Source organism: Boleophthalmus pectinirostris, unplaced genomic scaffold (assembly GCF_026225935.1).
Source record: "Boleophthalmus pectinirostris isolate CB_2022bp ecotype Guang Dong unplaced genomic scaffold, ASM2622593v1 HiC_scaffold_8, whole genome shotgun sequence".
In the NCBI taxonomy this organism is placed as follows: Eukaryota; Metazoa; Chordata; class Actinopteri; order Gobiiformes; family Gobiidae; genus Boleophthalmus; species Boleophthalmus pectinirostris.
In genome coordinates, this window is record NW_026571515.1 from 17,823,249 (window position 1) to 17,847,786 (window position 24,538).

Below are 24,538 nucleotides of genomic sequence, written 5' to 3' on the forward strand. Positions count from 1 at the left end.
AACATGGCAACAACATAAGTAAGGCCTGGGAAATAGATGGTGTATTTGATAGTGGTAAAATGTAATGAAGTAAAAGTATTTAAGTACTGTACTTGAAATTTAAAACTGAGCTATCTCTAGTTTACTAAAGTACATTTTAAAGTGGATCTTTTTACCTTTACTTCACTGCATTTGAGAGCATGTATTTATACTTTCTAATCCACAAATTTTTTTTAACAGGGCTTAAAAGTATTTTTCTTATAGTTTGAGATCCGCTGTAAAAACTGAGGGGCTTGTTTTTTACATGGTCACAATTTGAGCAAACAAAATATACAAATAAAAACCAAGTGCTGAAAAACCCCAAAAGAACCCAGGAGAAAGGGTGTAACTATTACTTATATGGTTGGTGATTCTGAAAAGCCACAGAGGATTTTCAGACAACATGAAATCCTGGTCTATTTCAAACCTACAAACACTTTAAGACAGAAACTGGTCCACCCAAAGGACAAAACAATGAGCCACAAACAAAGCAATGTGGCCTACTCCATTCAGTGTAGTGAAGACTGCAGTGAGCACTACACTGGAGAAAAAAAACAGCCACTTCACAAGAGGATATACCAACACAGACGAGAGAGCAATAGTGGACCTCAGTCTGCTGTCCATCTCCATTTGAAAGCCACAGGCCACTCCTTTGAGGATACAGATCTTAGCCAGAGAAAAGAATTGGTTGAGAGGGGAGTTTGTTAGGAAAGACAATCCATCCTTCAATAGAAATGGAGGGCTCAAATATAATCTGTCTTCTTTTCAGGTCCAGAGGTGTGAAAGCACTTATCAGGGACATGAATGGTTATGCTAAGAAAACCAGAAAGTGTATGCAAGTAGATGTGTTAGTTTCAAAGTAGTTTCAGTGTAGTTAGCTCCTCCCTTCAGGCAGATATAAGTCAGTGTCCACCAGTGTCTGACCAGAACTGAAGAAGCAGCTTGGATGAGCTGCGAAACGTATTCAACCAAAAAACACTTCTGTCCAGCTGACAAATTGAATTTCTCCAACAAACAAAACAACGTCGTTTCAACTGTTTCTGTTGAACAAAATTCAGCACAAATCTTTATCAGTAGCTCTACATTTGAAGTTTTATTATATACTTTTAAAAAACTCTTTAAGTTAAAATTTTATCCTTTAATATTTTCACTTAATAGAGTTTTCATGTAATAATTTTACTTGAGCATTTTTTTTGGTTCTAGTATCTGTACTTTTACTTAAGTATCAACATTGAGTATTTCTTCCACCACTGCTGATCTTACAAACTGTGTGGTCTCTCTTCTTCTTCACTGAACTTCGTAGCGTAGAGTTGGTGGTTTGCCTCTTCCTTCCGGAGGGCAGAATGTAGCTCGTGGACAGCTCTGAGTGCAGTGAGACAAGAGCACATGAAGGAGCTGTGTGTGTGTGTGTGTGTGTGTGTGCGTGTGCGTGTGCGTGTGTGTACATCTTTGTGTGGTGAACGGAGCACTCCAACTGGAAACCACTGCCTCCGCTCCCCTCACAGTGTGGTCAGGCACAGCTGCTCAGGGCCACACTGGCTTTGTGCAGTGTTTCCTCAGTGTTATCTAACAGTCACTCTGAGCAGGGAAGCATCAGCCGGTGTGTTCTCCATACACCTTGATGATTTCAGCCCTGGAATTTCCAATCTCTACTGAACAAATTGTAAAATAACTTCAAAACGGTACAACTTGACTTGAAAACCTACTGTTTCATGACATTACAAGGTGAAACAGAGCATTTTCAACTTTGGAGATGTAGACAGACTAATAATAAAGCATTATCAGGGTGACCAGATATTCAGAATTAAAAACTGGGACACACCTGGGTTGGGATGGTTGGTAATAATAAAAATGTGAAAAGAGCGCTAAACTATGTCCATTCTTCACTCACATGTGGGTCAGTATTTAATCTGATGGACTTCTGTTGTTGCATTTTTTTGCTTTATGCTTATTTTCAGTTGTTGGTTTTCTATATTTTAGCTAAAAAAAGAACAATATATTGGCCCCTTTACTGCTGATGGGTCAAATTGGTCAAAAATAGGGACCCCCGGGACATTTCTTGTATAAAATTGGGACAAATCAATGGTTTTGTATAAATCTGCTGGGACAGGGGACACAGGGCTCAAAAGTGGGACTGTCCCAGGTAAATAGGGACGTCTGCTCACCCTAAGCATTACAAAACACAACTCCAGGTATGTTTTGGATGAGGAAACAACATTCCAACATGGCTAAAAGAGTTTGCATCATCTAGGATCTTTAATATCTTCATTAGTGTCACATGTTGTTAACTGTAAGCCAAATATTTATTTTAAATTCTATGAACATAAACCTACATTACAGAGACCAGATTTTCAAAATAAAAAAATGGGACACCCCGGGTTGGGATGATTGGTATAAATAAAATAAAGAACGAAAAGAACGTGTAAAACTGTCCATTCTTAGCTCACTTGTGGGTCATAATCTGTTGGTGCCTTTTTGTTTTCCGTGTTTTAGCTAAACAAATGATAATATATTCCCCTATTTACTGTTGGTGGGTATCAAATTTGTCAAAAATAAGGACACATGGGATATGTCTTGGATAAAACTGGGACAAATCAATGGTTTTTGTATAAATCTGCTGGGACAGGGGACACAGGGCTCAAAACTGGGACTGTCCCGGGTAAACAGGGAATTCTGGTCACCCTAACATTTACCTACACATACATAATACACATGTACACATACCGTGTATCCTCTATGTCCAGGTTAAGGCTGTGATTGTGCAGGATCTTTGCATATTTTCTATCTAGTTTTTTTGGTGTTTTGTATTCTCTGGTTAGCAACAGTCGTAAACGTTAACAGCCACATCTTGATAAATGACTTCCCGTAGCAGGCTGTGGTATGGGAGAAGCGGGCGTACGTGGGAGGTTGGCTGTTCTGCTTTTGTCTTTGAGGTAAGTTGTATAAGCACTTCCTCTTGAAGACCACACAGACTCCTCTACAGGTAAAACTCATCAGGAAAACCAGGCAGTAATCTATGGCCTGTTAAATACAACATCCTTTGAGCTCGATGTGTTTACAGATTCACGTAAGTGTGTAATACAGTACACAGTGGCGGAATGTAACAAAGTAAAAGTAAAAACGTACTGTGCTTAAGTATACATTTTAGATAGCTGTAGTTTTTTTTTTTTTAGTATGTTTTAAAGTGGATATTTTTTACGTTTACTTCACTACATCTGAGAGCAGGTTTCTGAACTTTCTACTCCACTACATTTCTGAACAAGACTGAAAGTAAAAATATTTCACTCAGCTGAAAGGGCTGAGGGGGGTTGACTCTCTAGTTTGAGCAAACACACATTTACAAAGAAAAACAGCTTGTTTCTATTGAACAAAATTCATTACAAATCTTTATCCAAATCACTTCATTTGAAGCTTTATTAAACTTCAAAATCTATATGAAATACTTTTACTTTTTAATCTTAAAGTACAATTTTAAACAGGTACTTTAATAGTTAAAGATGCTGTACTGTATAACTTTTTGGTTGGGATATGTCACCTGCTTGTTTCTATGGATATGTCATTGCTTTACCTGGAATGTTCCACAGACATTAAACAGCTCTACCTTACATTTATTAAATTACATTTGTTTTTAAATAGGGTGACCAGACGTCCCTGTTTACCCGGGACAGTCCCAGTTTTGAGCCCCATGTCCCCTGTCCCAACAGATTTATACAAAACCATTGATTTGTCCCAGTTTTATACAAGAAATATCCCAGGTGTCCCTATTTTTGACCAATTTGATCTAAAGTAGGACTAAAATAAGACTAAACCAGGACTAAAACAGGACCATCACAATTTTTGACTAATCTGACCTCCGTAAATTGCCATTTATCTAGCCAAAATACAGAAGTCCATGTTTGCGAATGACCATAAAGCAAAAAAATGCAGCAGCAGAAGTCCCTCAGATTATGACTGACATGAGAATGCAAAATGTTACACGCTCTTTTTACAATTTTATTTATACCAACCATCCAAACCCGGGTGTGTCCCAGTCTAGAAATGTAAAAATCTGGTCACCCTAGGTTTTATAGCTCCAAAATAGCTAGAAAAACAGGCATTCTGACTGTGAGCGTGGTTGCCTCTCCATAGATCTGACCTGTAACTTGGTTTGGTTTTGAGCTCCATGAAGATAGAAAAGGTTTAATGCAATACTGTGAAACATTCCAGACAAAGCAATAACATCTCCAGGGGAAAAAAAAAAAAAAAATCTTTTGACAGATCCTCCACTCGAAAAGTAACAAAACGCACATTTAAGTCAAATTTTATGTGATACTTTTACTTGTAGGCTACTTGAGTATTCTCTTTGCTCCAGCATCTGTACTTTTAATTAAGTAACAAAATGGAGTACTTCATCTAGCACTGGCAGTACATGCTTGCTGCTAACGTGTCCACATGTTCACGAAGCAGGTCATGAAAGTAGCTCTGCGCTCCTTGTGTTAGTATTAGCTCCGGTCTGTGTAATGCCACCCAGTTAGCGAGCATCACCGGATATTTTTGGGTGCGTGACTCACCTCAGCACAGTTCAAGTGGGCGCTCTGGCTTCACTGCTAATTACACACATATTAACACAACAGGAAAGTAGGCTAGCATAACCGTGGCCAGAGGAGAATGGTGAGATTTTTGGAAAAAAAAAAGAACAAATAAGTGTTTTTGTTTTAGGTGCAGTGGGTTGTTTTGCTGATTCCAAGAGACAGTGGAATAATGCAAACAAAATGGATCTCTGCTAACAGTAAACCCATGGATTAAAAGGTCCTATATTACACAAAATTAACTTTTAGTCATGTTAGAATGTTACTGTCTCATCAAAAACACATCTGGAGTTGTGTTTTGTTTTGTTCACACGTGTTTGAGTAATCCTTTATTATTAGTCTGTCTACATCAAAATGTTCAAAATGCTCTGTTCCACATTGTGATGTCATGGTTGCGCGCTGCCGTTCTGACATTGACGTTTAAATGTCTGAGCAGCAGCATTTCCATTTTGTCCATGTCCTGTCACTCCAACATTTCTTTTTTCCCTTGGAGTGGCGGCACTTTAACTTTTTTTTCAAGACTTCTGCCATTTTGACACACAAGGTAATTATTAAGTTGCGGCAGCGATCTTTTCGAGACAATATTTTCACGGACTGACGGTGTAGGAGAAGCGATGCGCACGGTATGGTTTAGTCCTGGTTTAGACCTTGTTTTAGTCCTGGTTAAGACCTGGTTTAGATCTGGTTTAGACTTGGGTTTTGTCATGGTTTAGATCTGGTTTAGACTTGGGTTTTGTCATGGTTTAGATCTGGTTTAGACTTGGGTTTTGTCATGGTTTAGACCTGGTTTAGACATGGTTTTAGTCCTGGTTTTAGTTCTGGTTTAGTCCTGGTTTTAGTTTTGGTTTAGAGGTGCAGCCCACGTGATGTACGTGAAAAGACACGATCCATGCAGCGTATACAAATTAAAAAAAAAGATGACGCTCCAAACTATGAGTAGGTTGTCAGAATGGCGACATAAAAGGTGTCGGAATGGCGGCATCAAAAAGTATTGGAATGGGGGCATGTCGGAATGGAGGGTTGTCGGAAAAACGGAATGTCGGGGTGGGGGTCTGTTGTGTGTTGAGTGGTGATATGTTGGAATAAGGGTTGTACCCCGATGTGATGATAGTCTAGTCAAGTTAACAGCTACCTTTTACCTTTATCTCATTAAAGATTGGCTATTCAAAGGCTGCAGTTATCAAAATGATTCTGGTGAAAGTGTATGGAATTTAAAAACAAAGTGGAGCACTTCCTGTATTACCGCATGACATCACAAGGTACAATGTGTGAATGAAACAAAAGACATCTCCAGTTTGTGATGATGGGGATCTTTAGCATGAAATGATAACATAGTCAGTCATTATTTAGCATTTTGCTCTGGTTAAACTATAATATTTTTCCAAACTGACTTTTCTGAATAATCACAAGTAAGTCCAGACAAGGCGGAGATAAGGGGAAGGTGAAAACAGCTGTTTTCCAGGCACGTAAAGACAAGACAATATAGGATTATTCAAACATTTGTGAATCAATCAATGTGAAACTCTGAGTAAGTTAATAGAACACTAAAAATGTATGGTTAACAACTCAATTATACATACTGTATGTCCAATTTAAGTAACCCTAGATTTGAACTAAAACTCAATCAATCATTATTTTATGCATTTTTACATTTGACTGTTCTATGGCTTATAAACAGATAATGGTCCATACATCCTTCTTCCTGTAAAGTAGGCTGCAGAAGTGGCACAATTTTGAATGTAAAATATCTTTATTTCGACCTTCTCAAAATGTGTTTCAGTAACAGAAATTGTTATCATGGTGAGTTGGAATACTATTCACAAATTAATTAGGCAATAGAATAATTAAATCAAAAGCATGTCATTATAATCCATGAAAAGCAACAAGCCTGTTTCAGATTTCCAGGCCCACTGTCCACAATCAAGCCACTTCCTCCATAGACTTGTGGGGAGTGTTGAGACTTCAACAAGCAGTCATTCAGAAGTGAGTCAAAAATCCAATCGGAGATGAGAAGTCTGATGTGACAGAACAACAATCATCATACATCATACCAAAATACATCAAAGTAATCCAGAACAGAAAGGAAGGTTTCCGTAGCAACACGTAAAACAAAAGTCTCTTCATAAATACTTGACAAATATCAGTATATCATTCTTTTGTGATACAAAAAAATGTTCTTTTTTTCTCATGGTTAACACATGACAGTTGATGGTATTTTGGCAACATCTGCATCGTAGGAGAATTAACAGAAATTCAACTAGTATCATAACATAAGTCACTGGACATTAATCTTCTTCGCCCCTCCCACTCCCACCCCTAACAATATGTCTTTATACATGATAGTGCATGATAAAAACTATGGATGGAATCATTGACATATCAATGACATTTACATATGCAACAAGGATGAGTTTGTTGCTCGAAATTGAAAAATGACTTCTCATCGCCTCCATGTATTTGTTATTAAATATTCTTCATGTCTTTTGGAGAGTTTGAGATCGAGGTGAATTCAGCATTGGGGTCCGATTACTTAAAAAAGTGCTAATGTTTGAACTAGCATCATATCAAAAACACAATTTGGAAAAACATCTTTTCACTTTTTGACACTGAATTGACCTCATATCTTGCAGAAAAACCTCCCTCTAGACTCCGAGCTCAGTGGTAGTCTTCAGTAGAAAAAACTACAGTGTCACTACTTGTTTTGCTGGTTCTGCACCACGTCTGAATGAAATCAAGAGTTCTTCGAGGCACCTGTTGTGGTACAAAGATGTGCTCATCAGGGTTAAGGTATTGTAAGTTCCTTGTTAAGGTTGTTTTTTTTTTTTTTTAGTTCATCATCAAGTCCTCAGGAGCAGAGACCCAGAGAGTAGACCAGACCAATCGCACACCTTTAGTTTCGTAAAATAAGTCCTGGGCCCATCAAAGTATTTCCATATGAGAGACACACACTATAGGATCACTGTAGATGTCTTAGTCACAATACATAATGAGATATGAGAGACATTGGTTAATGCAAACTTCAGGTATAAAAAATCCCCATGCTGATCTGTCAGCGAGTGCACGCCTTTTCTCACAAACATATCAAAAGCAAAAACAAGTCTTGCAATACCAAGTAAAAGAGGTCTGTAGATATCGTTTTTTTTTTTTTTTTTATCTTGTAAAGTTGGTTAAGAAAAGTCTGGCTAGCCACTCAGTGAAATCAATTTGTTGAAATTCTGTAAACACAATTCTTTGTTTATCCGTTTTGAAAATGTATTTAGATTTCAAGATCGGTCTTTTGGTGGTTTTGAGATTTCATGTGGGCTGCATCTCTGTACTGAAGTTCATTGCTTCAACTGATTGCAACAGAATTTTGTTAAACTAACGCAATTATCCATTAGCGGACTTGAGTGGCCAGCCAGCCTAGTGTAGGGTTAAAGTAGAAATGTATTAATGAGGGCCCAGTACTCCTACCCTACGGTGGTTGAAAAAAGCCAAGAGCACGTTTGTTCTAAGTCAGGTCTGTGCAGAGCGTGCATGGACAGCATTGGTAGACTTCTGTTAAAGGCCCATACTTTAGTTGAGAATAGAGTACGCTTAGATTTAAGTCATGATTGTTGGTTTCACAACGAGCCGTTAATACAGTACAGAGTAAACAGCTTCCTGAGAGCTTGCCAGCGTACGGTCAAGAGCACACAGGACATCTAGCTACTGTCTCATGGTTTAAAATGGGGTTTGTCCTAGTGTTAAAGGTGCATTGTGTAACTTTTTTCATGGAGGGTCTGTCATCTGCTTTTTTCTAGGGATATGCCATTGCTCTGCCTGGAATGTTCCACAGTATGACAGTAATAACTTCTATCTTATATTTATTCAATTACAAATAGTTTTAGTGATCAAACATACTTAGAAAAAAAGGCATTCTGATTCTGATAGAAAGGCTTAATGCCATACTATGAAACATTCCAGACAAAACAATAACATCTCCATGGAGAACCCTGCACCCGACGCAAAACCGTGCAGCGCAGCAGACATTTTGAAAGCTGATTACGGGCACGGGCGGGAGCGGGACTGCACTGGTGGGATTATAAATTGCAGTCCCACAAACTAAATATGAGTGTAAAGTAAATTGTGCAAATGATTAATGTTTGCCCATCATACATCATTTGTGCTGGATATTTTATTTGGCATTAATAAAAACATTTGAAGCAGACTAAAATTGAGGACGTGGTCACATCTTAGACAATTCCTTTCCACTTCTCTGTGTTTGATAGAGTTTAAGAAAGCAAACATCCCAATCTTGCGGGATTAGTATGCGGGAGCGGGACAAAATCTCACAGGTGTGGGCAAGAGTGGGAATGAAAATTACAATTCTTTGCAGGCACGGACAGGAGCGGGAGCAGCACAATGTGGGTGCGGGCAGGAGCGGGACTGAAAATTCTGTCCCGCGCAGACCTCTATCTCCATGGAGACAAGCATTTGATGGGCCCTCCTCCAGAAAAGTTACACAATGCACCTTTAAATACATGTTTTTGACTCCTCCACACTGAGAATGCATAAAATTGTTAATACGGTAAAATGAATCTCTTAAGTTCATAAGTCCTGTAGAGTTCAAAGAGGCATGTTATGGAGACCTTAGAGATTATGTACAGAGTTAAAGGTGCATTGTGTAACTTTTCTGGTGGAGGGTCTGTCAAATGCTGGTATATATGGTAGTACACATTTCTATCTTCATGGAGACCAGACTAGACCATGTTACAGGTCAGATCTGTGGAGAGGCAACCCCACTCACAGTAAGAATGTTTTTCAATGTTTTTTGAGTTTTAAAACCAAGTGATTGAATAAATGTAAAGTACAGCTGTTTAATGTCATACCGTGGAACATTCCTGGCAGAGCAATGATATATCCATAGAAACAAGCAGGTGACGGACCCCCAACCAAAAAGTTACACAGTGCACCTTTAAGGTCTTCCCTTAAACATGATCTTGGAGCTTGGAATATTGACAATTCATAGGCCTATAACTTTGTGGAAGAAGTCGTCATCCACCATTCCTGTTTTCCAAGGTTGTACCAATACCGGTAATGAAAAAACAACAAAATAAAACTTAGTATCCTGTCCCTCTGTAGGAATATTTTTGTGCTGAAGTAATCTCTCAAAAGTCTCAAAGCGTTTCGTAAATGTTTAGAATGAAGGCAACTCTTGATAAAAAATATTGGTGTCTCTAAGAATAGTTAATTTGAATGTGTGTAAGCTGCCTGTGGACTCTGGCTTTAGTGTCACCGACTGGTCATCTTTTTCATAACCAGTTTTGCAGCATTTACATTTCACATACTTGTAAACGTTTATATCACTGGTGCTTCAATGCTACATCAAATTTGACTGTTGTGGGTGTGACTATCTGAGCTAAATTTCACAGTCATAGCATCTTGTTTTTGGTGGTGCTACACAAATAAACAATATTACTAATCTATATAAGGGTTAAGACCATTATTGTAATACTTCTGCTTGGTGTCTATAAGGCCATCACAGCGTAAGAAAGCTCAGGGTTCTGGGACTGTTCCAAAACACAGCCACAGTGAAACATCAAGAGGGCATCTCAGGAAGTTCGTAGCTTTTTTGCAAAGGAAACCTGGTCTTTTTGAAACACTAATGGACACTTGAAGTGTTCATTTTGCAAAAACAGATTTTAAAGTACCATTTAAAAAAGTGATGTTTGTCAGAATTGTATTTTACTGCAATCTAACTAGTATTCATCTCTTCTTGATAAAGGCCACTGTACATTATTGTCATTGATAATATCTGTAGCAGGTGGTAACAAAATGACTGAATGAATGAATAGTTTTTGCCAATTTTTCAAAACGGAGATATCTGTTTTTGCTATTGAACTCTTCACTGGTTCTTTAATATGTCCAGTTTTGAATTTTATGGTTTGATTTGTAGTTCTAACAGACTCTGCCAGTGATTCTAAACAGAACAGCTGGAATTTGAATCAAATGTGTGTAGAATGTTTGTGTGAATGTTCAATAGGGAGAGTTAGCGTTAGTCACCAAACATTGCAAACCAGGGCTGCCAACCACATGTGAGTCAAATTGTTATTATTATTATTAGGAATATTTTGTGATGTGTGAGCTACTATGTCCAGATAATTTCCCTTGTGGATCAATAACGCGTGTCTAAATCTAAAGTCAGACTCATTAGAAACTTGATGTACATGTGATGTAACGATAATGATACGTAATCTCCAGTTCCAATGTTATGTTGGACAATATGTGCCAAAAAAGCCACTACAGTGTGACAATGGCATTATAATTTAGTTTCATCAAGCACCACAAATCCTGCTTAAATTAATGTTAGCAAATAGAGCTGGAAGTTAAATGACACACCCCCTAGAGGGCTTTAAGGTTACTGCAGGCTTGTGTCCAAATATTGACTGTAAGACTATCAAGACCGGGCGTTGTGTTTTTACATATTATAAGTAAAGACCATTGTTTTCCTGTGCTAAAAGAAGTCTCCAAAATTCAGGGTCCTAGTTCTCAAAAACTGTATCTTCCTAACTTAACTAGATACACAAATATTGTCTGATGTTGACTGTATTACGACAATGACTACATGAGCCTGCGAGGGGCATTGCCTGGTTGTAGATCCAAGGTCAGGGAATCCAAACAGTAAAAATACTGTCAATGAAATTAACAGAACATCAAAATCCCATGAATCTTCCCCTGCCTCCTCAACACATGTTTCAAAACTCTATGAAATACACATTACTCCAAATGTTGTTGAGTTTATTATCATTTCTCCAGTGGTGTAAAATGTAAATCCAGATTTACTGCTGTAATATTGAAAGTGGCAAACACAGGTACGAGACATCACCTTAAGACGGTGCGGCACTTGGGGCTTCCCACTGAGAGAAAGAAAATCCAGTCATTTTATTGTGAGCCTTTTACAGATGTCAAAACTCAACCGAGTGCTAAGAACACCTGAGGATGCCCCCTGGAGGTCATAAAATTACACTGCGTTTCACTTTCACTATTGCCTGATCTGACAGTCCAGAGCTGAAGTGTGTAAAGGGCTATAGTCTTGGGACATCTGCAGAGTAAACTCCTGTACGACACCAGTGACACTAGTAACCTATAAGAAACATGTGCGAGCTGACTATCTGTGTCTACTGTTGGGGTCTACCATTAGGACTTAAAACAAACACAAAATCACTGTTTTGTTTAGTGAAGGAACACAGTGACCTGCTCTGCCTATAGGTGTGGACTACAACTGAAAAGCCCAGTTTGGTTTTGTCTATTCTGAATCCCACTTAGGAGTCACATGATACGATGGAACTGCACATTGGAATGCTCTTCTGGCAGAAGGAACATGGAAACCAAGGGTAGAAGTACTATACTCTGATGCCTTACAGCCAGATGAGGTTTTGTTGTCAGCAGAAATGTTATTTACATGGTTTCATATGTACAATAGAGAATCTCCCAGAGATGTTGGGTAAAGCTGCAATGGGGTACTCCTCTCACTTGTGTAAAGTCCTTAGATGAAGAGCCATACGGGTCCCTGTCCAAACCCTTGGTGGTCCTTGCTATTAAAATGCCACCCTCAATTCAACCTCTTCTAAGGTATGAACATACTATGGACAAATGAACTTTCCGAAAAACATGTTTAAATAAAGGATTACTTGACAAAATCAGGACATTATGGTTCTTCATCATAAGGATTGAAATTCTCACACAAATCATAACATTTTTTTTCATAAAGGTATCTGTTGAGAAACTTGTTTCAAATGAACTGTACAACCTTGTAGATTTTTTTCTCCAAAATATAGTTTATCCCAGTGAGTTGAGTTGTTTTCCTATAATACAGAATCCTGTACACTTGTGTGTGCATTAGCTTGGGTGAGATCCTGATCATTGGAGGAGGGGACACACAGGTGGATGGGGGAGGGGGGCTGTTGTGGGGGTGGGCTGCACTCAGTGAAGGCGCTGCACACCGTACCGAGGCTCTCTTCTGTCCCGCACCTCGATCTGCAACAACAACAGTAAACATCACTCAGTCACATTTATTCACTTTAACTTACCTAAAACATTCATGTCAAACTGGTTTAAAGGGATTAATTGTATCTTTTAATCCTATTAATTAGGTAAAATTTGTTATGCCCCAGTGAAAATGAAATGTAAGAGGATCTCTTTAGCAATGTGACGGCTGCGTGGGACCTGCATCTAAGTGTTTTTATCAGAAGTAACACTTTTGAGTTGTTAGTAGTGGTAAGGTGCTCATAAACTCATTGTGGTGAATAATTAGGATACTCAAAATGCAATTTAAAAGTGAAGAATGCGTTTCAACCACTGCAAACTAAGATATTTTTATTACTTATTAGTATTTTTACTTGTATATATACATTTATATAATTATATAAGAATATCTCTTTAAATCTAAATTATTTCAGATTAACTAGATCTGTTTTTCATGTTTTCAAGACATTAGAAATCAGGTATGGAGGGATTTATTTACTTTCTATGATTTCAGCAAACCCTTTTAGACACAGTATTGTTTTCAAGGAGCAGGTTGGAAATGTTGAGATGGTTTAACCATTGACTAAAAGCTGGTATGTTCCAAAGTATATGTTCTACAGCTGAACCACTGCATCACAACAAAATCAGTGCATGAATTGTCTATTATTTTCTCATTTTAACTTGTGGTATCCTTGACCACATCCACATGTAACAATAAAGATACCCTAACTAAAGTCTCTTGAAAGGTGGAGTGGTAGTTGCCATTCTTTCAGTAAAAAACTTTACAAAATAGTAAATAAGGTTGACTCACCCTTGACACAGCAAAATCTGCAAAAGAAAGAAATGGAAGAAAGTGTAAATAATCTACACCACACAAAAGCAGAGAAGAATGTTGGTGCAAAATGTAAACGTGACAATTATTATTATTATTGTAAAAAAAAAAAACTACACTTTGGTTCAAGTAGCCACCTTTACTAAAATTATACTTTCATAACCAGTCTGTATTGATTGATTTCTGCTTTTGAACTTTTCTCTTCCCTGCGTTTTGATGGCAGTGGTTAACATAAAGAATAAATATGAGCTGCAATCCAACAGAACTGGTGATACTCTTGCATTAAGTGTGTAAAATGACGGAGCCTGTCAGTGAGGTTAATCAGATGAGAAGAAAAGACACGCCCACGCTCTGGAATATCTCCAGTTACCATGGAAACCATCATGGAGAGAGACTGTCGGAGGAGCGAGACATCTTATGTCACTGTTCTGCTGCTCTCTTCCTCCGTCTCCGAGCTGCTGTATCTCTGTTTGTTTTCTACATGAACACAGTGTCAAGTCAAACACATAATTCTGCTGTAAGCCCTTTTCCACCTCACTATTTTGGCTTTTCTCTTTCACTCCTTTCGTCTGTTCCTCACCTCTTTTTTTCTTTTTTTTTGCGCATCTGAAACAATAGGATCGGAGAGTTCTGATGCAAGACGGTGAAACTGTCAGCGGGCTCCCAGGGCTCCCCTCTGCTCCTCCAAAGCTCACAGCAGCTCTCAGGGCTGTTTGGCTGGACTAACTCAGGTCAGGCATAGCACGCGTCACATACAACGGAAAACATTGCTCCTCTAAAGACTGTAGAGGGCGCCAAAATGGATTATTACTATTATTATTATTACTTGATTGGAATCATAACTTCTACCTTGTTACTTCCTCCTATTGCTGTTCACTAGGGATGTAACAATAACCGAAATATCATGATATCGTATCGTCAAAAGTCTCACAATAATATCATGGGCTGTCACAATATATAAAAATCACACGTTCCTTTCTTAAATGCATGGTTTTACAGCTTATTAACATTGAGAACTTCATATCCCATGATTCAATTCAGTGCAGACAACATGAAGAAATATGTTTTTGCTTGAATTCTTTGGATTATGATGGAAATAATTCACACCAACATCTTGTCAAAGTATTTTAAAAGCAAAAAAAGTGTCCTATATACATTTATATGAGCCTCTTCAAAATATCGCAGTAAATATTGTACCGTGAGATGCATATTGTGATAATATCGTACCGTGAGATTTGGATATCGTTACATCCATACTGTTAACAAATTTAGATTTAAGATGTCAGGTTATTTGGCCTCATCGGTGTCGCAGCAGCAAAGACGTTAGCCTTACATCTTCTCTTCTTACAGCTTCTTGTGACTAGGATCCCTGTCATACTCTTCTGCCATTGCATCACTATATTACATGTACCTTCCTGTCTAGGCTACAATAAAGTGTATGAAAAGTAGTATTGTGGAAAGCACATGTTCTTGGATTCCTATAACCCAAAAGTCTGCCTTCTTTTTGTTTATTTATCCAAAAAAGTATCACTGAAATTTGGAATGTGGTCCAAAAAATAAAATATTTTACTTCTTTTGTATTGACTGATGAAAGTGGAGCACTCAAAGGAAACCTACACACACACAAGGAGAACATGCAAACTCCACAAAGAAAGGCAGTTGAACCCAAAACCTTCTTGCTGTGAGTCTGAAGCAGCAACCACAGGACTTTGGCTTTAAGAAACATTATTGATCAAGAGAACTTGCTCGGAAATCATACATCACGAATGGTAGAATGGTAGTAAAAACTGTGCAAAAAAGGAGACAAAATGTACAATTTGCATATGTATAAGTAAAATAAAGTATAAGTACATTTCAAATACATCTGATAGGTTATACATATACACGAGAGCTAGGGTAAGGACTACAAAAGTGGACTAAAGGAGTGTGAAATCACCTATAGAGTTCATATTAGAAAGAGGAATTAATGCAAGGGACAATACAGCAAAATAAAAACACGAGGATCATGTAGAGCGGGTTAATATGAACATTTTAAGATAAAAATGAAGAGGTTCACTGCAGCAGTTACGGACTCAATTTGAGCCAGAGCTGATGGAGCCGAAAAGTGCCCCCATGAACAGTTCCTATGTCTATAGTAAGGACAGATGAAACTTGTAGCTTATCTATTACACATGGATGAGTTATTGTATTACCGAATGGATTTTCTGTTTACCTTTGTTGTCTGTTTGCAGGTCATCCAGGTAGAAGTCTGTCTGGCGGTTTCCCAGGACGAAGGCCAAGAAGGACAGGATGAGAGCGTCCAGGATTCCCATGATGGCGAGCATGTAAGCCCAGCGCACGGAGCAGTCGCCCAGTGAGTATTTGCCCGTCTGTTCCCCGCACATGTCCCGGATCACCTCTGCGTCCCAACCGTCAGGGAAAATCATGCAGCCCAGGACCAGGCACACTCCTGCGGCATGATGGGAGAAAAGAGACAAATGCAGGTTTGTGATTACTGAGAATCTTTTGAAGTTGGTAAGTTTGTACTAAAGTTTGTTAAGCACATTACAGTCGTAGCGTATACAGTGACCACCAATGTACTTAGACAAACTTTACTGATTCACAAGGGAAATTATTTGGACACAGTAGCTCACAGCATATTATAATAACAAAGAGAAATGGTATAATAAATTCCAAATAAGTAGCAGAAATAGCTAGAGCCTGATGTCAAATAAAGCATAAATATATAAATGTACATGTACAAGTAAAAATTAAATATAGCAATATAGTAATAAAAATATATCTGATCTGTATACAAGAGGTCGTAAGGAAAACAGTGTAAAAATTATATGATGTTTGGGAGGACATATGTTTTTTTTATTACATAATTGTGAGTAGTTGTACAGTTGTATGGAGAATGGTATGAATGTAGTTCTGTATCTCTCACTTTTTGAGTCTCTCTCCCTGCATAGTCTGGTGCAGTGGGTGAGCAGGAGTGTCCATGATGGAGAGCAGTTTGTCCAGTGTCCTTCTGTCCCTCACCGTGACAAATACCTCCAACACACAGCCGATCACAGTACCTTGGTTGCCATTTAGGCCACTGTCACTTTCCCATCTTATTTAGATAATGTCTTCCTTCTAAAATAGTGCTAAATGAATGGGATGATATGATATGAGATTTATGAGGAAATCATGATAATGCATAAAAGGCTAAAAGTCTATGGTGTTTGGGTTGTTATGTTCTATTAAGGTGAATCTAAAAAAAATCATTCCACATACAATCCTTCACAGACATTATTGTGGACCAAAAGTCCGATCACACACTGAAATAATGACCCTTTGAGCCACTAAGTACAGTTAAAAGAGTTTTGTTTCACTTTCACACAACCCAACAAAGGCATCTGAACTTATTTCTCTCATATCTGTGAACAACTATTCAAGGTCCTCCTGCTTTCCCGGCTACTATTACTTGTACAAAAGAACCTTCCTTGGACTATCATTGTTAAAACAAACAATAAATACAGTTATAACAATTGCATTACCCAAAATGGTGATATCAATCTCCATCTTATAGCTATAGAAAATGTTTGCACGCACAGCACTACAGGCACTTGATTGCTGCCTTTGTGAAATCTGCACAGATTTGAAGCATCCTAAGAATTGTTATATGGGAAATAATAAACACGCTGACAACATATCCCATATCCAGGTACGCAGGAGCAGAACAAACGCCTCCAGAGAAATGCAAACATGCCATGTTGATGCTACAACAGAAATGGTAATCTATACTCTCCCCCTGTGCTCATTCATCACAGCACAGAGCTCCAGGGAGCTGATGGAGCTGGATTGTGTTTGTGTGGACTGCAGTGTGCTGAGGCTGGGGCTGTCAGGACCGGGACCAGAGGAGTCTGGACCATTGTATATGACACACATGGTTCTGTTCTTAAAGGGAGTCTGGGCCACTGTTTAAGACGCATCACTCCACTGTTATGTTCTTAAAGGGAGACTGTGTGGCCTGGGTCCTTTTGGTGGTTTAGCACAGAACCGGGCTTGTCAGAACCTTAACCTGCAGATAGAAGACATATTCAAGTTTTCCTCATTCTTAACATAAACATCATTGGTTGAGCGGTCGGATCCACTGACTCTTAGGTTGGTGGTGCAATTCTAGATCTTGCAATATAGTGGCTGTGATGTGGTTGTGTCCTTGGGCAAAACAGTTAACCCCCCTCGCTTGCATTGTCTGTGTACACTGGTGTATGAATGTGTGTGTGAATGGGTGAGTTGTTCCTTGATGTAAAGCGCTTTGAGTGCCTTGAAGGTGGAAAAGCGCTGTATAAAAATGTGACAATTTACCATTTAATTCTCAGTTTATGGAAGCTCAGAACCTCCTGCTTCATGCATGGATCTATAATAAAAACTGAATAAGGCATTCCCCCTCTTTCCCGGCTTGAGACCGACTAGTGACCTCTCCAGGTACCACACCACAGAGAAAGAATTCTCCCATAGAAGCACAATGCATTTCAAACTGCCGGTGTTCGACTGACAGGGCATCGACAACTTTGACAGAGATCGGATTTTGTAGGATTCTTTTCTATTTTCATAACATAAACTTTTTAAAACTTAAGATAAACTTTTAAAAATAAAGCGCCTAAAATTTAGTTTTGTAAGACTTAGCCTAGCCCCGCTCTGAACCTTAGCTCCGCTCTAGCAGCTCTTGCTCTGATTGGTCCAAACGCTCCACGGCGTGCATGTTACAGATGTCACACGGGTGGGAGGAGCTCGTCCGTACTGAGGAAGTAAATGTGGAAGTGAAGCTCCAATGAGCACAGGCCACTGAAAACAATATGACGCCATCTTGGATTCATCTTCCAGATTTTATTATAGTTCTATGGCTTCACGTGAATGCTCAGACCCTCTAGAATCCCTCACTGAGCTGCAGAGGCTGCACTAGCTCTGACACATGCTTGGCTGCAGGTACTGGTCTTAGTAGCATAGATTCAGATCAAAGAGTCCTTTTAGGTTTAAAGCAACTGGATTTCAACACTGAAACTAGCAACGTGAATAAGAGACTCATGTGAAGCTCATTTTGCTTTCTGAGTGAATAATTGTCTGAAGAACCAAAACACCAAATGACAACATCCAAGTACTTATTGATGTGAACATATATGACAATCACACTGAGTTTGAATTAAAATATGTAAACTATACACATAGTTTAGCCAGATATGAATTTGAAAAGCACTTACGAACTTTGGTCTTTCCAATCAAAAATACCAATAGGGGCTTTAAAATAACAAGTATGTTGAAGTGATACTGCAAATACTTGAACCTCACAATCTCTTTTAATCAGTAGTGCACGCCTATTTAAGAAAACAGATTTATATTTCACTATTAACTGCAATAAAATCAAAATTGTAATCAGACATTGCTGCATTATTGTATCAAACAACACAATACAACTTCTGTATTCATGTGATTGTTGTATTAGTTTAGAATTTCATAACACAGCCTCAAAAACGTACCCTATAAAATGCACGCTCTGAACCTATTAAATCGCTAATTTTAGCACTAGCAATTAGATATTTATCCAAAATGGTGCAGCCCTAGACCCTCTACTGTCTATCTTGATTAAGTTTTTTGTCTGGAATCCTTTCAGTTTTAATAGATGAGCTCTATCAAAGCCAAAGGCCAATGAACCACTAATGCTGATTATGGAGAGGATCTTCCAGGAAATCCCAGACTCAATAATTTTGCTTGGTATTCTGCCAGCCGGAGACGCATCCATCAAAAATCCATAAACCACGATACCTGACGCTCATTAGCATAATATTGTCTTAACACTGTCTCCATCCTTCACCCATGTTCCAATCTCAATACAGCGGCCATAAAAACAGCTCGTAATATGCTGATTTCCCCAAAGATTACTTGGGTTGCATTTCTATCGTCCCATTACTTACAGTATAATCACTATTAGAATTTCTCATTAGAATCTCATTATCGTTTTGGAGAAGGGCTGGACAGTTTTCATATCTGCGCTTGGAATGAGGCTCTTAATATATTCACACACGCATGCTATTATTGCTAATGCTAATGTCATGTCCGTCCCAGATCTAGCGTGAGTCCACCTCCGCCCACCTCCCCCTCCTCACCGTGATGGATGGGCTGTGGGCGTAGGCAGGGTCTTCTGAGGAAACCTTATGACTAATGTGTAACAGATTCAGCACAAGCACAAGAAATCTTTTGTGAAAATAAAGAAACTAAAATACAGTACTAGTACAATTCATGTTCAACAGTTTTGTGGGAAAAAATCTCTCTCTATATATATATTTTTTTATATCTGAAGAGGGAGCTGAGCTCTCGATTTATTGGTCAGTCTACGTTCCTGCTCTCGCCTATGGTCATGAGCTTTGGGTAATGACCTAAAGGACAAGAGTGCGGATACAAGTGGCCAAAAAGAGTTTCCTCCGCAGGGTGGCTGGGCGCTCTCTTAGAGATAGGGTGAGGAGCTCAGTCACACGGGAGGAGCTGCTGCTCCTCCACGTCGAGAGGAGCCAGCTGAGGAGGCTCGGGCATCTGTTCCGGACATGTCCCAGTGAAAGGAGGCAAAAGGAAGGGGAAGATCCAGGACATGCTTGAGGGACTATGTCTCTCAGCTGGCCTGGGAACGCCTTGGGGTCCCCCCGGAGGAGATGAAGGAAGTGTCCAGGGTGAGGAAGGCTGGGAGTCCCTGCTTAGATTGCTGCCCCCACAACCCTGCTGCAGATAAGTGGAAGAAAATGGATGGATGGATATCTGAAGTACTGTGTTGAGATTTGCAGTTGTGTACACATTCTGAACATGTTCAGGAGCATTAAAGGTCCTATTTTATGCAAAAGTTACTCTTATGAACTTTAAACCATGTTAGAATATTGTTACCTCCTCAAAAACTGGAGTTGTGTTTTGTTTCATTCACAAATGTCTGAGTAATCCTTTATTATTACTATGTCTACACCTCCAAAGCTCAAGTTAACAGCGACCTTCTACCTTTAATTCAGTAGAGATTGGCAGGTGAAGGTGTATGGAGTTTAAAAACACAGTGGAGCATCTCCTGTATTACTCCATGAAATAACGATTTCAGTTTGAGAGGAGGTCACAGCCTAAATATGCAGGGTTTGCGTGTTAGACATGTGTGAATGAAACAAAACACAACTCCAGATATGTTTGTGGTGAGGAAAAAACATTATAACATAGATCAGAAAATAGTGTAATATGGGCTGTTTGAATGTAGCTGCTTTTTTTTGTTTTAAAGCTTTTCCAGAAAATTTCCCACCAAAAAATATCAACAATATATTTTTTTGAAATCATTATTCATGCCTAAATTTTATCTGAATTTAAATCCCAGCATAAAAGACCCCATGAATTCACACCTCTACTCATAGTCGTACTGTCCACTGCTACTTCTGGCATTCATCTCGTCTTCTTCTTCTTCTTCATCGGGTTGTGGACTCCATAGATCTAAAAATAGTCTCTCTACCTCTCTACTACCAGAACACAAGCGCTTTCAGAAGCTCCTCTACTCAAGACCCTGCCACACGCTCCAGTCTGAGGGAGGAACTTCAAATATATCTGAGCGGGGGAGGGGTACAAGCAGCCAAGCACAAAGAGAAAGCTCATGTTCCAATCCACAATACTGCTTCTTTATCTTCATCATTTCTTTTATTGAGTCTGATCATTGCTTGTCACCGGCATGTCAAGAGATCAAAGTTCAAAATACTACGAATAAAATATTATAATAGCCGATTTATTTATAACTGTTTTGGATATTTATAGAGTCATTACATAAGGATTTTGTCAGACTTTCTTATCTGTATGTCCACACACATCTTGTTTCATCTGAGCCAAATGCAGTTACGTAAGTGTTCCCAAAATATCACCGGAGCTATATATGAATGTGTGTTATGTATTTTGGATCAGAGCAGCTTCTGAATTGACTGCATTCTGATGGTGTAGTCGTACATTTGTGTATTATCAATTCAGATGTAATTACTTTGCTTGGAATGTTGCACCGCATGGCATTAAACTTCTATCACCTACTGGAATCTTCCAAGATACAGATCAGATCTATTGAGAGGTTCTCAACTACTCACAGTAAGAATACATAACTGTTGGCCAAGGTATTTTTCAGCTTTGAGTAAGTGAATAAAAGTTAATGATCCTATATTATGTGAAATTCACTCTTGTGAGCTTTAAGCCATTATGTTCCCTCATCAAAAATATACCAAGAGTTGGAGCTGAGTTCCATATTAGAAATAGGAATTAATTTACAGACAAAATAGTGAAATACAAACACCATAATGTAGAGCGGGTTAATACGAACATTTTAACCAAAATGTAATGTGACTTTGGTTAGGCAAGCACACTTAGGGTGAACATCAATATTTAGTTGATAATAATGCCATTTTTATGCAAACTACATTGCAAATTAGTATATTAATTGTTACTCACATTAATTGCATGTATACAGATCCGTTTTGGAGTCAAATTAGAGAGATGTAGACCTACATAGTTTATTAATATTTGTATATTGGACTGTATTTGACACCCTCTTCGCACAAACAGGGCTATTTGTTTCTACTCCTACACTTTATTTATGCAGCTGAGCCTTCAGGACCGTTGTTATCTATGTATTTATTATAATGCATCTAGAAACTATATGAGTGACATATGGCAGCTCTACACGTGTAATGCACTTACTACACAAATTGTACATTCATGAAGATCACGTAGTGCACTGGTCACACAGGTGCTTGTAATACAGCCTCACTTATAATACAGCCTGATGTGCCACAAACATCCTGTCACATTAGAACAGCGCTGATGCAAAACTACTTCTTTCCTGAAGAAACTTCCCTTATCTTCCTGACGAGGAGTAGGTACAGAACAAACACATGTTCCTCCACACACGTGTAATAGTGCTGTTCTTCCACTGACACTGTTGCTCCATCATAAACACACAGACAAGACAGGCTGTTCTCCAGGCGCTCTCACTCCACTGCTCCATCCAGATCCTCCATTTCACACAAACTAGCCCTGAAACTAGCTCACTGTTTGATTAAACGATGGCCTGTATTTCTAACTAACATCTCATCATTACAGACCTGAAATTACAAACAATGACTTGTTGCTAAAAGTTAGTTATTTTTAGACACTTGTGTTGAAAGTTAGCCCTGCTGTTGTCATCTCCTGCGGCACATGCACAATTACTAGGAATAGTCACGCATGTCCGATTCCCATGAATGATGATATGAGTTTATTCAGCTGTTTGAGCCTCTAAAACAACTGGCTGGCTTCTCTGGTCGTAAAGTCGCATGTAGAAAGCCACGCTCTCGACATGTGCCTTCAGGCCTCCGTACAATGGCAAAACAACACAAGTTAATGGGACATTCAGAACCGCGGTCGTTGCAGTTTTCTCAGTGACCGGAAGAGTGTAGTAAAGGACACCGTGACTACAACCATGTTTCAAACAGACAGAAGTGAAGGGAAAACAGGATTATTTGGATATAATCTAAACTATAATCGATACTTTTCACACATGATTGCTTGCCTTGATGGCCCTGACCCCACGCCACACTCTGTGGTCTCTATATAAAGCCGTTAGATACGTTATGCTTCTATGGCTTTCAGTTCAGATCACAGTCACTGAAAACTTGCCAGTTCACAGGGGTTTCCTGTGTTGTTGTTTCCCTGTTATCATTTTGGAAGTCTTCCTCAGAAGACCAAAGCCTAACAACAGGGCTATTTATATCCGTGGGTAACCTCCCGTGGCAGCTCCAGTCCCCAGCTCACCTCTGGAAGTGAACTGCAGCCAGGCACAAGGCGGAAGAGTGGAAACGTGTCAACATGGCCACATTAGGAATCCCCATGTCCGTGCTATAAAGTAATAAGGCTGATCGGAGCTTACCTGACCAGCCAGAACCACACGCTTTGACAAAACTTTACAAAGACGAGTCGATGTGGAGTAGGGTGACCAGACAATCCCCAGTTTGAGTCCCGTGTCCTCTGTCTCAGTAGATTTATACAAAAACACTGACTTGTCCCAGTTTTATGCAAGTCCTTCAGATTGTGATGGACCCACAAGTCAGTCAAGAATTGATAATGTTAAGCTCCTTTTTTCACTATTTTATTTATACCAACCATCCCAACTCGGATGTGTCCCAGTTTTGAATTTTGTGGAAAAACAAAAATAAAATCATGATCTTGAGCTGTACCCTGTCTTGCTGATTTCAGAGGGTGTTATTGACAGGTGGATGAACTGATCAGAGAGACGTATGCTCATGTAAAAGGGGAAGAAACTAAATAAAGCACTGAAAAACAGCAGGGATTTTCTCAGAATCAACAATCAAAGCACCAAACTATTACTTATCTCAGGTAAAAGAAGTGAAATATTTTGTTTATCATCCTCTATGGTCCAGTTCCAGTCCTTCTAGATTCAAACAGAGTATAGAAGAGACTGGCTGGTCAGGCGCGTCTGGAGCTGGAGTTAGCCGTCTTCCATCAGTCTAATGGACACTGCTTTTGGGTGGGAGCAGGGGTTGGGGGTGGTGGGGGTGTTTAAGGTGTGAATGGTGCTGATGGGGCACAATACACCAGGCCACCACAGAGTTCACTGCCCCACTTGGCATGGAGCTCCCAGGTTGTCCTTCGATCTTAGCTGTAATATAGCATCTTATTTTCAGCCGTTAGTGAGGCGATGCTTGCACACATATATTAGCATACATTAGCACTAAGGCTGTGGCCAAAACCTACAATTCACTCCATAGTGCACTATATAAAGCGTATGGTGGCTATAGATGTGAACAGATGCCAACAAACTCTGCTGCATGCAAAGTTTAACACCATTCCAAGATGTAATTGTTACAAATTATAAACAATTCAGCTTCAATGAATGAATTAAAGCAACAATGTGTAACTTCCCAGAGCTGACATGTCAACATGTCATTTGTTCAACTGTATTCACATATGGTCGACTATATTACAGTAGATCAGTGGTAGTAGCAATAGGCTAATGGGTTAGTGATGGTGACTGAAGATTTGTTCCAACAAAACATATATTGACATTGATAGTTTTTCCGTGTTTTATTCCTCATTTCTTTTGTTAAACAAAGGACAATAGGCC

General features: G+C 39.1%; 1 protein-coding gene across 1 annotated transcript in view; it reads right to left on the reverse strand.

Moving 5' to 3' along the window:
• Positions 1-12,530: 12,530 nt before the first annotated feature.
• Positions 12,531-24,538, reverse strand: part of lhfpl4a (LHFPL tetraspan subfamily member 4a) — a 36,916-nt gene continuing 24,908 nt past the window's right edge. The window contains exons 2-4 of the mRNA XM_020922515.1: positions 15,617-15,853; positions 13,384-13,400; positions 12,531-12,584 (exon numbers count right to left, since the gene is read on the reverse strand). Of these exons, the coding sequence (XP_020778174.1) occupies positions 12,531-12,584; positions 13,384-13,400; positions 15,617-15,853 (308 nt within the window). The remainder of the gene's footprint in view (positions 12,585-13,383; positions 13,401-15,616; positions 15,854-24,538) is intronic.